The sequence below is a fragment of the Rhinopithecus bieti genome, unplaced genomic scaffold, assembly GCF_001698545.2.
Source record: "Rhinopithecus bieti isolate Rb0 unplaced genomic scaffold, ASM169854v2 scaffold_4658, whole genome shotgun sequence".
In the NCBI taxonomy this organism is placed as follows: Eukaryota; Metazoa; Chordata; class Mammalia; order Primates; family Cercopithecidae; genus Rhinopithecus; species Rhinopithecus bieti.
In genome coordinates, this window is record NW_016804523.1 from 1,713,407 (window position 1) to 1,730,967 (window position 17,561).

General features: G+C 41.4%; 1 protein-coding gene across 1 annotated transcript in view; it reads right to left on the reverse strand.

The window, feature by feature from the left end:
- Positions 1–17,561, reverse strand: part of PLCB1 (phospholipase C beta 1) — a 258,291-nt gene that overhangs the window by 117,893 nt on the left and 122,837 nt on the right. The window contains exons 21-24 of the mRNA XM_017868878.1: positions 12,098–12,230; positions 8,810–8,863; positions 3,999–4,216; positions 1,551–1,552 (exon numbers count right to left, since the gene is read on the reverse strand). Of these exons, the coding sequence (XP_017724367.1) occupies positions 1,551–1,552; positions 3,999–4,216; positions 8,810–8,863; positions 12,098–12,230 (407 nt within the window). The remainder of the gene's footprint in view (positions 1–1,550; positions 1,553–3,998; positions 4,217–8,809; positions 8,864–12,097; positions 12,231–17,561) is intronic.

The following is a 17,561-nucleotide window of genomic DNA, read 5'->3' on the forward strand; positions in this document are numbered from 1 at the left end:
TAATCTTCTAAATGATACACCTTTATTAAAACCACAAATAACATTTTATTTTAAACATAAATATTATTTTAAAATTTTATTTTTAAAATGTTATGAGTTGATGTTTAAAAAGACTTTAGAACAAAGTCTTACACAATGCTGTTAGTGCTGAATAACTGAAATTAAAACTATTCTTGACAGCTAAATAAGCCCTGAGGAAGACAAGAACTGTCTGTGCCCTAAAAAGATAACAAAATGTAAAGTCACTGCATTTACTTCCATTTCCCTAATTATTCAACTTTGAAGAAAATATTTTAGGTAAAATTAACACTGTTGATTAGGGAACTTCATGCTGTGAAACATTATTTATTGTCAAGAAGTTCATACTATACACCTGCAAAAGATGTTTAAAGAAATTTCAGGAATCTAAATTTAGAAGAGAAATCTCATAACATTTGGGATAGTTAATGAGGGAATTTATTTGGACATAGTTATTTCATGCATCTGTTTGTTTTGTTGTGTAGAGATAGAAGATTATAAGTATAGGGACCAGAAGCAGTCACTGGTCTACAGAGATGCAGACTCCAGATCTGCTATGTCATCGGACACAAGCAGTATCTCAGGGGGCAACATGCCATGACCTCACTGTCACTACAGCCTTTTGTGTTGCATGTGCCCCTGGCCAGGTTACTTGGCCTTACTGAGTTTTAGGTCCTCTCTTATCCAATGTGGGTGATGTCTGTACCTACTTGACAGTGCTGCTGTGGGCAATATATGGAATAGTACATAGAAGTGGTTAGCACATGTACTGGGTTAAATAACAGCCCTGTAAACTTCAGGTTCTGCCCAGAACCTCTCAGTCTGTGATCTAATTTGGAAAGAGTTTGTTGCAAATGTAATAGAATGAGGTCATAGTGGATTAGGGTGGACCTGAATCTAATGCCTGGTGTCTGTCATTAGAAGAGGGAAATTTGCACCGAGACACACCTACGCAGGGAGAATTCATGTGATAATGGAGGTACAGACTGGAGTGATGTGTCTGTCAGCCAAGGAATGCCAAAGATTGCCAGCAACCACCAGAAGTTAGAAGAAACAAACAAAAAAGATTCCTCCCCTAGACTTTTCAGAGATCGCATAGTCCACTGACACCTTGATTTTGTTTTTTTGCTTTGTTTTGTTTTGCTTTGTTTTCTTTTGTCTTGTCTTGAGACAGAGTCCTTCTCTGTTGCCCAGGCTGGAGTACAGTGGCACCATCTCGGCTCACTGCAACCTCCGTCTCCCGGTTCAAGCAATCCTCCTATCTCAGTCTGCTGAGTAGCTGGGATTACAGGCATGCACCACCATGCCTGGTTAAGTTTTGTATTTTTAGTAGAGACGGGGTTTCACTATGTTGCCCAGGCTGGTCTCAAACTCCTGGCCTCAAGTTATCTTCCCACCTTAGCCTCCCAAAGTGCTGGGATTACAGGCATGAGCCACCATGCCCAGGCAATGCCTTGATTTTTGAATTCCTAGCCTCCAAAACTGTGAGAAAATACATTTTTATTGTTTTAAGCCATCCAGTTTTGCTGTACTTCTTACAGCAACCCTAGGAAACTGATATGACACATACACCCAGCACTTCGTCGACACTCAATGAAATGCTATTCCAGGACTGAGAACAGTCCTTGACAGGGTATAAGAGAGGAAATGCCCTGTGGTCCACCAGACCCTGTGTCCACAAAGTCCCGTGACAAGCTATGATGAGCAGTCCACATGTGGGGTTCTGAGAGCATGTGACACTCTGAAATCCACATGGCATCCTCACATTTGGAAGCAGGTCTCTGTTGGAGTTTAGAGGCAGCACCTGCATTGTTCACACAAGAGTCTTGCAATTGAAGAAAGGCCTTGAGCCCAGAGAATCCCAACTGCCCTATGTCTTCATGGTGGGAACTAAGCAGAAGGTACAGGTTTTTGTGTGAAGTGCTGGGAGATGGCAGCTGGGAAGGGAGGCAGGGATTAGACCAAAGAAGGCCTTTCAGCCACCCTTCAATTTCTAGGATGGTTCTGAACGATTACAGACCAGGGCCCATCAGTGGAAAGTCTGTGGACCAACAGCATCAGCAAACCTTAGGAGCTCGTTAGAAGCTCAGAAGCTCAGTCCCTACGGAAGGAGGCCCCTGAGGCAGAAACTCTAGGGTCAGGCCCAAGGGTCTGTGTTTAGCAAATATGCACACTGAAATTTGAGATGCACTGATCTAGTCTAGATAATGGAGTGTCATGAACACATTTGGTGTGGGTAACAGCATGACTTTCATTCTCTAAAGGACACCTGGGAATTGCAGAGACATACAAGCAGGCTACTCTCTTCAGGCCTCTGACCCCATACCTTACGCTTTTTAAAAAAACAAATCAAGAATTCATCCCCTTCTCTCCATGTCTACCACCTTCATCCTAGACCAAACCACCATCATTACTCAGCTGGACTCATGAAAGGTTTCCTAACTGGTCTCCCGCTTTCACTCTGAGCCCTTGATCCTCACTACTCAGAGTGTTGTCCATGGAACTGCAGAATCAGCATCACCTGGTGCTGCTCAGGCCCTAGTTCAGACATGGAATCAGAACCTGCACCCAACAAGAGCCTGGTGACTCATGTCCATTTGAGATGCACAGCTCGAGAGTCCCTCTTCCACACAACAACTAGACTCATTTCTCTGAGACTCTCAAATTTCACCATATTAATTTCTTTCTTCAGTAGCATCTTATTGCACATTCAATACATTTTGAACTGTCGCTTGCTCCAGCTCTAAAGAACCTAGCAGTGGGATTCCTTCCTGTTTCTCTGATCTCATCCTGTTTCACTCCTCTCATGGTTTACTATGTTTCACCCACTTTGCCAGCTTTACTGTTCCTGGAACAAGCTCATTGTTTTTCCTGCCTGAGGGCCTTTGCACTTGCTGTTTCCTCAGCCTGGAATAAGTCTTCCTAGTTCTTTGCATAGCTGACCAGGCCTTATTCTTTCTGTGCCACCTTATTGCAGATCAACATGTCAGAAGTGATCGCCCATCTCTAGTCATTCTCTATCCCATGGTCCTGTTTATTTCTTTCCTTAATAGTCCTCATCACAGCCCAAGATGATGCTGTGTGTTTGTTGTTTATTGTTTACGTTGCCCACATTACCATGTTAGCTATTTGAGATGATTGGGTAGGTCATGTTTATTGCTGTGTCCCCAGGGCACAGTAGGCACTCAATAAATATTAATTGAGTGAATGTGTGAGAGATGCTTCTCATCGTCAAGGTTTGAGTACTCGGGGCTGTGGGAACCCAGGCCCAAACATAAGAGTCACCTGTGTAAGGCATTATACATTTCAGATAGGGTAGCAAAGGATAGTCAGCTTCTCTTTTCTATAAGACCAGTTGTGGCCTGGTGTGGTGGCTCATGTCTGTAATCCCAGCACTTTGGGAGGCCGAGGCAGGCAGATCACTTGAGGCCAGGAGTTCAAGACCAGTTGGGCAACCTGGTGAAACCCCATCTCTACTAAAAATACAAAAATTAGCCAGGTGTGGTGGCATAATCCCAGCTTCTTGGAAGGCTGAGGCACAAGAATCACTTAAACTCTGGAGGCAGAAGTTACAGTGAGCCGAGATGATGTCACTGCACTCCAGTCTGGGTGGCAGGGCAAGACTCTGTCTCCAAAAAAAAAAAAAACAGCTGCCTCTCCAAATAGGTTCTAGGTACCCAAGGCAAAAATCTCATACTCATGGCAGCTGTAATACAGGTAGTTAGTTAACTGGAATTGGGATCACAGGCTAGACTCACGGGAGGACTTCCTGCATTTTTATTCTCAGAATTTGGTCAAATAAAAAAATTCAATCCACAAGCAAATTTGGGGTAAGATACCTCAAAAGCTGTGGAGAACGGAGGAGGTTAGGTGGCCTTCTTGCCATGGTACAGATCCCAAAACATGATATAAAACATTAAAAATCCATGTTAACGACTCTTCATGCTATGAAACAAACTAAAAATATTTGTTGAACTTACTTTTCTTACTGTCCTTTTGGCGGACTTTTCCAAAGCTGCTCTCCTTCTCAAGTAGTCATTCTGAATTTCATTATACTTGGTAGTGTGTTCTTTGATCAGGTCAGTGGTTTTCTTGTGGTGTCTCTTAACCAGGTCTTTCATTTCTTTGTAGTGCTTCTTTTGAAGTTTCACAAACGATTTCTGTTGCTTTAGCTCTTCGATGGTCTGTGCTTCCACTTCTGCAACAAATGAATATGAAAGCTAAGGGCATGGGAGGGCTCAACGTCCAGATGGAAAGAGGAGCAGCCACCTTCTTAGGAGGAAATGTTTGATCTTGCTCAGCTGGAGTTTAAGAGCGAAGCTTGATGTCAGCTCTATCTGGGTTCCAGTCTGACTCTATCACTTGCTAACTTTGAGACTATGTTATTAAACTTCTCAGAGACCCGATTGCTTCATTTGAATATATATATTTTTAGTTTGGGTTCCCTAGAAGCAGAATGCGAGATGGGGATTCAGGTGCACACGCTTTACTGAGGGACTCTCAGAGTAGGGGAGCCAGGGAAGCAGACGGGGCTGGGGAAGGAGCTGAGCAAGGGTGTGGCTCAGAAGGATGGAGTCTGGTCTCTGCCTGATCCCATGGGGGAGTGCTGGAGTGTGAGTTGTACCACTGAGCTGGTTTCATCTTGAGGTAAGAAGGCGAGGTTCTTGCACGTTTGGGACATTCAGTGCAGGGAGGCATAACCATCTGGAGAGGGGGCTTCCTTTTGGTTAAGGGCAATTTTGCAGAGAAGGAGAAGTTATGAGCTGTTAGCAGTCAACCCTCACCACCAGCCGGGAGACAGGTGCACCAGCTGTACAGGGAATCTGGGCAGGGCACCAACAGCATTGCTAGAAGGATTATAATACTTCTCTAACTTTATAGGGTTGTTAAGATGATGACATAAAAGAACTCACAGAAAGTATTTAACCCAGTTTCTGACACTGTGCCTGTGGAGGCTTAGAAAATAACTGTGCAGGTTCTACAGCACCATTTCTAAAGGTACCATTTACAGTATAAACATCGTAAGTTTGTACATTTATCATAAAAGCATATAGCAGTAAGGTGTCTGAGGGAAGGTCTCTTATAATTTGCACAAAGTCACCAGAGGCTTACTAGCAGGCCACATTACTATATTATTTTTATTATTATTTTCTTTTTTGAGACAGAGTCTTGCTCTGCTGCTCAGGCTGGAGTGCAGTGGCACGATCTCAGCTCACTGCAACCTTCACCTCCCGGGTTCAAGTGATTCTCATGTCTCAGCCTCCCAGGTAACTGGGATTACAAGCATGCACCAACACGCCCGGCTAATTATTTTCTATTTTTTGTAGAGATGGGGTTTTGCCATGTTGGCCAGCCTGGTCTCAAACTCCCAGCCTCAAGTGATCCGCCCTCCTTGGCTTCCCGAAGTGCTGGGATTACCAGGCATGAGTCACCATGCCTGGCTGCTTTTTTTATCCCATGCTGAGAAAACTTTCAAAGTGATAGGGGCTGACCTTAAAACATTCTGGGCCGGGCGCAGTGGCTTATACCTGTACTCCCAGCACTTTGGGAGGCCCAGGCAGGTGGATCACCTGAGGTCAGGAATTCGAGACTACCCTGGCCAACATGGTGAAACCCTGTCTCTACTAAAAATACAAAAATTAGGCCAGGTGCGGTGGCTCACGCCTGTAATCCCAACAATTTGGGACGCCAAGGTGGGTGAATCATCTGAGGTCAGGAGTTCGAGACCAGCCCGACCAACATGGCAAAACTCCCGTCTCTACTAAAAACACAAAAATTAGCTGGGCATGGGGGCACACGCCTATAATCCCAGCTACTCTGAAAGGCTGAGGCAGGAGAGTTGCTTGAACCTGGGAAGCAGAGGTTGCAGTGAGCCAAGATTGCGCCACTGCACTCCAGCCTGGGTGGCAGAGTGAGACTCTGTCTCTAAATAAATAAATAAATAAATAAATGAAAAAATAAAAATGCACAAATTAGCCGGGCGTGGTGGCAGGTGCCTGTAATCCCAGTTACTCGGGAGAATCACTTGAACCCAGGAGACAGAGGTTGCAATGAGCTGAGATCACACAATTGCACTCCAGCCTGGGCGACAGAGTGAGGCTCTGTCTCAAAACAAAACAAAACAAAATAAATCTGTATTTTACTGATATATTCAATCAATTCTAGAATGTGCATTTAAAAAATATGGTAACATTTCTGAAATCAAGATGCATCTTCTGGTTGGTGGGGTATTACAGTGGGTCAGTGCTTTTCTTTTTTAGCAAAACGTGAGCATAGAATGCTTTACAACTGGTGGTATCTTAACTTCAGTGAATTATCATCTATATGGACCTAGATCAAGTCATAGTTCATGTTTCCATGCTTTGAATTGAATGTCCTGCTTCTGGGAACAAAAAATGTCACCGTAAATATTTAAAACTATCAACTGATTCAGAAATAATATATATGCTGTGAGTAACAAGAGACCTGAATAGAAAATAAGATGTCTAGCGAATAAACGTTGGAACTAGAATAATAATTGATGCTATTAAATGTTAAGGTCTTTAAGCAATAGAAATATATTTCCTTTTCTTTTACTGTGTCTATTCTCCTGACATTCGATTTCTTTTGAGAATGAGGCCATGGAGAAAACCAGGTACATTTATTTAATGGTTTCCCTCAGGCCCAAATTGACTCATTATGGTTGCATAATAAGTTATTACATTAAGAATTTATAATCCCAAGGAATTGCTGCATTCTTGGTGGCAGATGCAGTTCTATTTCTTTAAAAGCGGTTTACAGCACATCAGCTATAGGCAGTTTGGAAATAAGTCTCTAGATGTTCTTACCTATGATTAGAAATAAATCCACATAAACTATTATTTTTAAAAAGTCTGTAGATGAGAGGCTGTTCCTTAGAATATGCTCTTAAGTATAAAGGTAATGCCCACTTACATAAAGACACAAATAGCACTTATAAAGAAGCCACCAAGATATAATCACAGCTAATGTGTCAGCACAGACCATTGCCTTTTGTCCGCTCATTTACATTCTTTTAAATAACATGAAAATCATGTTCTAGGAACACTTCTGTCTCTTGTTGTATGCATTAATATGGTATTGTTTCCCATGAAACTAAATCTTTTTTTTTTTTTTTGAGACGGAATTTCATGCTTGTTTCCCAGGCTAGAGTGCAATGGCACGATCTTGGCTCACCGCAACCTCCGCCTCCTGGGTTCAAGCGAATTTCCTGCCTCAGTCTCCTGAGTAGCTGGGATTATAGGTGCACGCCACCACAGCAGCTAATTTTGTATTTTTTAGTAGAGAGAGGGTTTCTCCATGTTGGTCAGGCTGGTCTCGAACTCCTGACCTCAGGTGATCCACCCCCTTGGCCTCCCTAAGTACTGGGATTACAGGCATGAGCCACCGTGCCCAGCCTAGAACTAAATCTTTTAAAAACACGTTTTGTTGGGAGGAGTGTGGTGGCTCATGCCTGTAATCCCAAAACTTTGGGAGGCTGAGGCGGGTGGATCACCTGAGGTCAGGAGTTCGAGACCAGCCTGGCCAACATGGCAAAGCACCATCTCTACTAAAAATACAAAATTCGCCAGGCATGGTGGCGCATGCCTGTAATCCCAGCTATTTGGGAGGCTGAGGCAGGAGAATCGCTTGAACCCGAGAGGTGGAAGTTGCGGTCAGCCAAGATTGCACCACTGCACTCCAGCCTGGGTGACTTCGTCTCAAAAACCAAACCAAACCATATTTTGTTTTCTTTTAACACTTTCCTCAAGTAATTTTTCTATGCACATTTTATGCATTTCTTGATGAAATACAAATACATACATCAAAGTGCATAAATCATAAATGTATAGCCTTGTAAATTTTTCCAAAGTCAACGTGCTTCAATATCCATCACTCAGGTCAAAATCAGAATTTTGCCAGCATCCCAGAAGTCTTCCTTTTTGGTTCCTGTCTCCCACCAAGTATAATCCAAATCCAGGTTTCTATAGCACGAATTAATTTTGTCTTTGAAGTTAGTGTATATGGAATCCTACAGAACATGCTCTTTTGTGTCTGGCTTTTCTCCTCAACATTATGCTTGAGTTTTATCCAGGTTGTGTGTGACTTGAGTTTATTTATTCCTGCAGCTGCCTCCTGTTCTATGCTAGGAATTTATCACAATTTATTTACCTACCTTACTGCTGATGGACATTGGGTCGTTTCTAGATTTGGCCCTTACCAGTGGTGCTGCTTTTGATGAACATGTGTGTACATTTCTCTTGTATATTGAGCTGAGTATTATAAACATTTTTAACATTGCACTACCTACTGCTAATTGTCCTGCACAAAGCTTATACCAATTTTAGTTCCACTAGTTTATGTGACTAACCAAATATAAAATAATTCCAAACTGTATCACAGTTCTGAAAGACTGTTCATTTTATGCTCACAAATGGATCATATTCTGTATATCTAAAATATAGTTTATTGTTGGCAATTTGGGAAGACAGGCATTCTTGTTCACTGGGTTACATTTCCAGCATGAAACTATTCTTTGATGCTGAAATAGCTATCTTGTGAAACTACACTATTTTTATGCCAGTAGGGTTCTAGCTACAAAGTATGGTTACTTCTCTGTGATTATATCATATCATGTAGACTAAACTAAAAGTGTATGTCTGTAGATTTTTTAGAAGAAGAAATATTAATGATGTTATTTTTCAGATACGAATGGAAATTTCCTCTCCTCTAAATACTTCCACTGTGTAATACTCAGCTGCTGAATTCCATGAGGGGAAAGGGTGGCATTTACCTGTTAAGACACTCTGAATAAGATCTTCTGTTTTGGCAGGTGCCTTTACAGAACCTGTAATATAAAAGATAAAATAAATAGCCTCTTCAGCTTTTTAAATTTTATTCTTCCTATAAACAAACAAGCAAACAAACATATTTGGGCCTTGAATCTAAATCTCTTTTCAGAGAAATGACAAATTGTGTGAGACAATTCTTTATAAAAATTATTCTTAAAAAGTCTTCATTTGTAGCTTTGAGACAAACCTAATTAAATGTAACATTAGGCCAGGTGCAGTGGCTCATTCCTGTAATCCCGGCACTTTTGGAGGCCGAGGCAGGTGGATTACTTGAAGTCAGGAGTTCAAGACCATCCTGGACAATATGGTAAAACCCTTTCTCTACTAAAAATACAAAAATCAGCAGAGCATGGTGGCAGGTAGTTGTAATCCCAGCGAGTTGGTTGGTTGAAGCAGGAGAATCACTTGAAGCCAGGAGGTGGAGGTTGCAGTGGACTGAGATCATGCCACTGCACTCCAGCCTATGTGACAGAGTGAGTGAAAATCTGTCTCAAAAAAGAAAGGTGGGGGGGTGATATTATATGCCCCATTTATAAGGAGAGAAAAGACATTCACTTGGAAGCAAAACAAATTCAGTTTAGGCAATGCTATTGCCACCTTCTGGCAAAATCAAGAATGACAAGTGGCCTTTTAAAAGTCAAATGTTGGGAGGCCAAGGCCAGTGGATCACCTGAGGTCAGGAGTTCGAGACCAGCCTAACCAACATGGCGAAATCCCGTCTCTACTAAAAATACAAAATTAGCCGGGTATGGTGTTGCATGCATGTAATCCCAGCTACTCGGGAGGCTGAGGTAGGAGAATCGCTTGAACCCAGGAGGCAGAGGTTGCAGTGAGCCAAGATCACACCACTACACTCCAGCCTGGGCAACAAGAGCCAAACTCCATCCCAAAATAAAATAAAGTAAAATATAAAACTCAAATATTGACTACTATGCAGTAATAACTGTTACAGGAAAGATCCATTGGTGAATGTTAAAATCAGTAAGTAAAAGTTTAAGGAAGAACAGGATATTTGCATAGTCTCAAAGTAGCTCTCCCAATATATCTAAGAGGGGAAAATAAATAACTTTCAGTAGAGAAACCACCTTAACCAAGTGATCCCACATCATCAGTGATGAAGCCCAGCAATAACGCATATCCGTGATGTGATGCGCTGAGAAGGACAAGTATCACTTGCGTGGTGCTCTTGTCAAAATGCATGCCCTCAACCTAATCATGGCGAAACATCGGACCAACCCAGACTGAGGGACGTTCTACAAAATAACTGACCAGAGTTCTTCCAAAGTAGCAAGGTTATGAAAGACAGGAAAGACTGCGGACTGCCAGAGATTAAAGGAGACGAAAGAACCATGACAATAAAATACAACGTGGGATCCTGCGTTGGAATCTTGAACAGTAAAAGGACATTAGCGGAAAGCAAGTTAGTCCAAATAAAGTGTGCAGTTCAGGTCAGAGTATCGTGCCAATGTTAGTTTCCTGGTTTTGATGATTGCCCCATGATCCTGTGAGATGTTAACGTTAGGGGAAGAGGAGGCTATTTTTGCAATGTATTCTGTGCCATTTAAAAAATGTTTTCCGTAAGTTAAATTATTCCAAAATATCAAGTTAAAAAAAGTTAAATGTGAAAATGCTAAATTCTCTTTTGCTTTCAGGAACACATGACTATTTACTCATACATTTAAATGACGGATTTATATTTCAGAAGCACTCAAGATGTTTGTATTTGGTATATAAAACTCTTTATTTGAAAATTTACTTCTTGTTCATTATTAAGTCATCTTCTTACTATTATTGACTTTGGCAACTTTTTTTTTTTTTTTGAGATGGAGCCTCATTCTGTCACTCAGGCTAGAGTGCAGTGGTGCGATCTCAGCTTACTGCAACCTCCGCCTCCTGGGTTCAAGCGATTCTCCTGCTTCAGCCTCCTGAGTAGCTGGAACTACAGGCATGCACCACCATGCCAGGCTAACTTATGTATTTTTAGTAGAGATGGGGGTTTCACCATGTTGGTGAAACTTGGTCTTGAACTGCTGACCTCAAGTGATCCACCTGTCTCAACCTTCCAAAGTACTGCAATTACGGGCATGAGCCACCATGCCTGGTCAGTAACATTTTAAAAAGCAGTTCAAGCATGTCTGATACAAATTAAATATAATTCTTTTTTTTTTTTTTAATTCTCATTCTCCCCAATGAGAAATAACCTTCTACCCTAAATAAAACATCTGGATCTATTGGTGCTCTGACCTAGTGTGACAAAGAAATGAGCTTCTTTCCACACCTTCATAGAAGGAAATTCTGTTCCCTTTTGTTTACTTTATTAACCAATTCAACAAGAAATTATCAGGTACATGCTATTCTCCAGCACTGTGTGATGTACAGAGGAGGCACCAACCTGAAGTCTACCTAGGAGGCTTCCCATTTACTGGGGTAAACAGGACATACATACAAGGAAGAGTTACACAAAGCTGCATAAGATTAAATGTCAAAGTTAGCTGCATAGAAATCAAAGTTTTTGTTTTTTGTTTTGGTTTTTTTTTTTTTTTTTTTGAGAAATGAGACATGAGTGTGGCTTTGGTTGGAATATAGGAGCTAAAAGCAAGAATGTTAGTATCATCGGGAAATGTGTCAGGCCTAAGTTCACTCTTCCCTGGCTCTGTGGCCTTCAATAAGTACTTTATCACTTGAAAATGTCAGCTTGTTCATCTGCACAATGGGGACAATAGTAGAATCTACTCTCTGGGCCTGGTATGGTGAGGGGCGGAAGCCATTCATATGATCCATGTGAAAGGCTTAGCAATGTGTCCAGCACATAGCAGACACGCAAGGATGTTGAAAAGAAATTTGGAGAAAGAGGGAAAGGAGCCCTTGGCACAGAATTAATGAAGCAGGCCTAAGAATGTACTTCTAAGGCATGGTTGTTTATAAGCTGCTTGGAGAACTCCTCTCAAACTGTGCCAGCAGATGGGTTATAATTCATCACTAAAAAAGGACACAGGAAATCTGGGTACTTTTTTTGTTGTGGTTTAATAAGTTATCTGTAGAGGCAGATGAGCACATATGAATCTCTTCTGGCCTTCATTCATCAATTGCACATTGTCGGAGCACCTCCTAAGTCCACACATCTTTCCCCACTTAATGCTTTAGCTACCCACATCACAGCGCCTCCTTCAGTCGCACTAATGAACTGAAGGATCTTGCTCTCGTTGTCCAGCTCTTTCCAGATGGCTTACCTGGAGCTGGTTGGCTGTGGAGAGCCTGGGAGGGTGGCTTGGGTGTCAGGGATGTAGTGTGATTCACCCCGTTTTCTGCTGGAGTCGTTCTCACTTCACTTGGAGTCTCTGATGGTGTTTCTCCAGGATCAGCCTAAAATTATAAATATCCTTTCATTTTTCACATTTCTTTTTACTCTTTTCTTGCCTTCCTAAACCAACAAGGCTACATTTTGCAGCATCTTCACAATTCTTTTGGAGTTGGAAATATCAAATTTGATACTGCCTGGAAAGCAGGGTTTAAACAGCATAGTGTTGAGCCATGACTATGGGAGGTTAATTGTATTAAAGTCTCCAATTTTTACACCAACCTATGTCTATGCCTGTTGGTGGTGCCCTTCCACACTGACTCTGTACTAGACTATGTGATAGGCTTTGGTCCATCAGAGAGTAGCAAACTTGATACAAAAGGCCCTCACAAATTTTTCCACTGTTTCTAAGGGCCCTATTATAGCAATGGAGGATGAGAGGTCTGAGTCATCCTGGTCTCTCATCCAGCTCTTCTGGAGGACAGCTGAGTCATCTTGGTCAAGGATGTCCTGGACCAGCCAGTCCCCAGCTGAGCATACACACTTGAGTGAGCCCGGCTGAGATGAGCTGTGTCTATGAGTCTGGTCTGGATCTGCAGACCTGCCCAGCTGACCAGATAATGCATGAAAAATAATAACTAATTGATTTTATAAGCTGCCAAGTCTGGGGTTGTTTTATAGAATGAGCTAATTGATGTGATGGATAAGAACGTACATTTTGGAGTACAGCTTGCTTGGGTTCAGATTCCGGCCCTGCAATTTACCAACAGTGTGATTTTGGATGGTTCACTTAACTCTCTGTGCTTCAATTTCTTTATCCTTATAGATGAAGACATGTGTGTACTGGGAATCATAATATTATCTTGTTAGATTGTTTAGATGATTAAATAAGTTAATACTTATAAAGTACTTGGAATTGTTTCTGGCATAGAGTAAATATGTGGATGTTAAATAATGTGAAAGTTGTCAGAATCCAAATGGAGTCCCTTTTATTAAAACAACAACAACAACCACCACCCAAAAAACCCTGACAAAAAAGCCAGGGAATGTCATAAAGAGAAGGTTCTCATTCATAAATGCCTGATAAGAAAAACTCTCACAGAAGACTCTGCAAAAACCATCACCTTGTACAAAGGCCATAGCAACTTTACACAAAAAATACTTCTGTGAGGACACCTGCCCAGCAACTCCCTGTCCAACCTCCGACTGATGTCACTCTTGTTATTGATCCTTGTAGCCAAGCATAATCGTCTCAAAACAATTATGTAATCCTCCTCATTTATCCTTTAAAACCCTTTGTCTTCCTTCCCTCCCTGACTATGCACATAATTTAGTACATCCTATTCTTAAATAATATCATTTTCTTTTAGAGGGCATCTCTGCTTGTTATTTATGTTGATATAAAACAAATAAAACGTTTAAGCTTGTGGAATACTACCAATGAATAATAATAATAAATGCATTGAAACATGAAATGTTCACTTGACACCCTCCAGCAGCTAATTCAACATACCTTATACAGAGTAAACATTTTAAAAATGTTTGTTGAATAAATGCTGATCCTTACAAAATAATTGCCTACATACTCTTTTAATGTTGCTTTTCAATGTGCTAAATTCTCTGTAACTCTTTATCAGAATTGCCTTCCAAGTCCCTGGCAGGTTTTACTGACAATGAGGCTATCCCAATGTTCTACTTTGTAGCACTTTAAAAAATACATTAGGAAATACATTTTTCCAGAAGCCATTTGGAGCCCAACATTGTGACATTTTGGCATGTCATTACAGATGAAAAATTGTCCTATAATAACATTTTTATAAAAAGTAAGATAAGAGTGAAAATAGTGACACTGATTGTCACCAGTGGGTTTTAATCTGTTTCCCAAATCATCTTTAAAGCATCTTCCAAAACTGCATTAAGTGATGGCAGAACTTATTTTAATTCAACAGATCATCCCTGCTTGTTTACTACAGCCTGCTGAGTGCTGCAACAGCCCTTAGTAGCAGTGGCTAGACATCAATTAAGGGAGACAGGAGCCTAAACAAGTAACCCGGGCAGCCTGTATAGCTCACTATGGCAGAATCTTTGCTTTGAAAAATGACTGCTTCTGATGGGTAAGTGCCAGTATGGTCACACTATTTACTTACATCCATCAGAAAAATTCTCCCTAGAATTATATGCAAAGGGAAAGGATTGTGTATGTTTTGTTCAGCAAGGCATTGCAAACTGGAAACTCATGGTCCCAATGGGATACATGGATGCATTTTCTTTGGCTCATCCAATGTTGTCAAATCTTTTAATTAAGGTGATTTTATACTGAAACAATGGATTTCTTGCTTCCCTTGAAAAACTAGATTTGACTACATGGGGCCTGTACACCCACAGTGGGTGGTTCTTTGTGTTAAATATAGCAGCGGTAACGCTTTCCTGGCCTCCCAGCTGAAGAGGGTGCCCTTGGTTACCAAACTCAGCTGCTTTAGAAAGCAGATAGGAAGATGTCCCTGTTTCGTGGGGATCTGACCTTCCCCATTATATCCAAGTCGGTTTCTAAAACCATGTGGCGAATGAACCAGATTCTTCCCAATGTGACAGTTCACTAAAATTAGCCCTCTGAATAAGGATAGAAAAAAAGAAAATTTTGATGGAGGAAAGAATGGAAGTTAGGGAAAACCAGCTTCTGTGAAAGTAATAATGGTGGCTTTTTTTTTTTTTTGGCAACTAAAATTAGTGTCTTGAGTATTAGGCTGGAGGTGCATTCAAACTGGATCCAACAAGTTTATTTTTAGCTTTGTGTTGAGTTTTCAGATACTCCATATAGCTGTACACCCTTGGGAAACCATGTTCAATTGTCAATTTGAGTCAAATAAAGGAAAAAATACATCTCTGCTTATTAAGGGCACGTGAGACAAAGACTCCGCCTTCCAAAATGGATGAAAATATAAAATCAAAGATATTTTTAAAAGCGGATAAATGTTAAGTAAACATTCAGGCAAATACTTTCTGGTTAGTTGGGGATGAAGGGGTCACCAAGGGTTGGTGCTGGACTTTGAAGTAGGCTTTGGAGAAATGCTTAGTCCAGGTGTCACACCTGGAGATGTCTCACAATCCCTAAGGATACTATTCACACTGTAGAGTAATAGGCAGTTAATGGAAGTGATAGAAACCAGTGAAGTGGACTTACCCGCAATAGGGCAAAGTGAGGTCATGTCCAGAGCAGGAGAGAGACAGCCTATAAATGGGGCAGTTGCTGCTGTTCATTTTTAGCCTATTGCTGCCCAGGTTTTGAGAAAAATGGAAAAACTAAATTTTTGAGTGAACTCCCCTAGTTTCCAGTCACTGAGAGGCCAAACAGAGCACATCTTCAGACTGCATTTGGCCCAGAAGCTGCCAATCTGTACCCTCTGCCAGGAGGAGCAGAGTTTGCCTGGGATTCTGAGATGGTGCAAGAGTGAGCCATGCATCCTTAGCAATGCTGAAGGGACAGGGCTGTGCTGGGAACTCAGTGGGCCAGGAGCCAACTAGTCTGCAGCCCACAACTCCTTACCTTCTCGCCCCAGTGCCCAAGCAAAGGCATAGAGAAGAGGGTCAGTAATGAGGACATTAAATACTGGGCTAAGGAATTTGGAGATCCTTGCATAGACTGATTCTTGCCAGGGACCTCTTATGATTTTCTGGAGACAAATGTTATATACAAGTTAGGTCAGTGGTCCCCAGCCTTTCTGGCACCAAGGACCAGTTTCATGGAAGATAATTTTTTCATGGACCAGGGGGAGAGGAGGTTACTGGGGGGATGGTTTCAGTATGATTCAAGTGCGTTGTATTTATTGTGTACTTTATTTCTACTATTATTGTTACATTGTAATATATAATGAAATAATTATACAAATCACCATAATGTAGAATCAGTGGGAGCCCTGAGCTTGTTTTCTTGCAACAAGATGGTACCATTTGGGCGTGATGGGAAACAGTAACAGATCATCATGCATTAGATTTTCATAAGGAGTGTGCAACCTAGATCCCTCACATGTGCAGTTCACAATAGGGTTTACAGTCCCATGAGAATCGAATGCCACTACTGATCTGACAGGAGGCGGAGCTCTGGGGGTAATTTGAGCAATGGGGAGCAACTATAAATACAGATGAAGCTTTGCTTGCTTGCCCACCTGCCACTTCCTGCTGTGCAGCCCAGTTCCTAACAGGCTACGGACCAGTGCTGGTTGGGGACACCTGAGTTAAGTAAGATTCTTTAATAACAAATGTATGTGACTGATGTTTAAACTTTTTTGCTAATGGCTGTAAACTTTTTTTTGAGATGGAATCTCACTCTGTCACCCAGACTGGAGTGCAGTAGTGCGATCTTGGTTCACTGCAACCTCCACCTCCTGGGTTCAAGTGATTCTCCTGCCTCGGCCTCCTGGGTAGCTGGGATTACAAGCATGCATCATCACACCCGGCTAATTTTTGTATATTTAGTAGAGATGGGGTTTTACCATGTTGGCCAGATTGGTCGCGAACTCTGGATCCTAAGGGATCGGCCTGCCTCAGCCTCCCAAAGTGCTGGATTACAGATGTGAGCCATCTCGCCTGGCCCAGAGATACAAATTTAATTGACTACCTTTACTGAATGGACACTGCAATTAGAAGTGGCTGTAGGTCATCCTGGGTTAGACACTGTTATATACAATGGCTCTTTCACAGCCAGTCAGTGTAGGCAACACTCACAGCACCATAACATAGCAAAAAAATCGGAAGTGTTATTAGAAGTCTTTACTAAAACCTTTATTAAAAGTCATGTAACTTGCCAGAGGTCACACAGGAAACTGTGAGCAAGTACTTGAATATGTACTACATGGTAAAGATTAAATTTTTCTACTGCATCAGTCCACTCTATGATAACAGCAGCTTAAGAAACTGTAAAAATAACTTGCTGCTGAGATAGAGATGTATACATGTAAACATAATTCTCAAAGAACTACCCTGTTGCACTAAAAAGGCATCTGTATATACAAAGTTAAATAAGTTAAGCAAAACAATGGCTGAAAAATGAAAAAAAGCACCTATAGGAGTACAATACTAAAATTGAACTTTCTGATATTATGATTGAAAGATCGAATAATTCCCACTATATGAATCTGTAAGCCAGAGTGCAAAAACCAAATTCCTTATCCCACTCAAGAGAATCAGCAGAAGGCAATACTTTATTTCTCCCCATTACCTGTTTACATGAGTGAATAAAATCTGGTACTGGAAATTGTGATAGAAACAGAACCTACGAATGCCAATTTTCTTAATTTGACTCAAAGACTTAAATTCCAATTAAGCAAATATCAAGGAAAGAAGGTTCAGAAGGTAGTAGTACTTTAGTTGCAGTAACTAGATGTTGGTCAGGTGGGTAG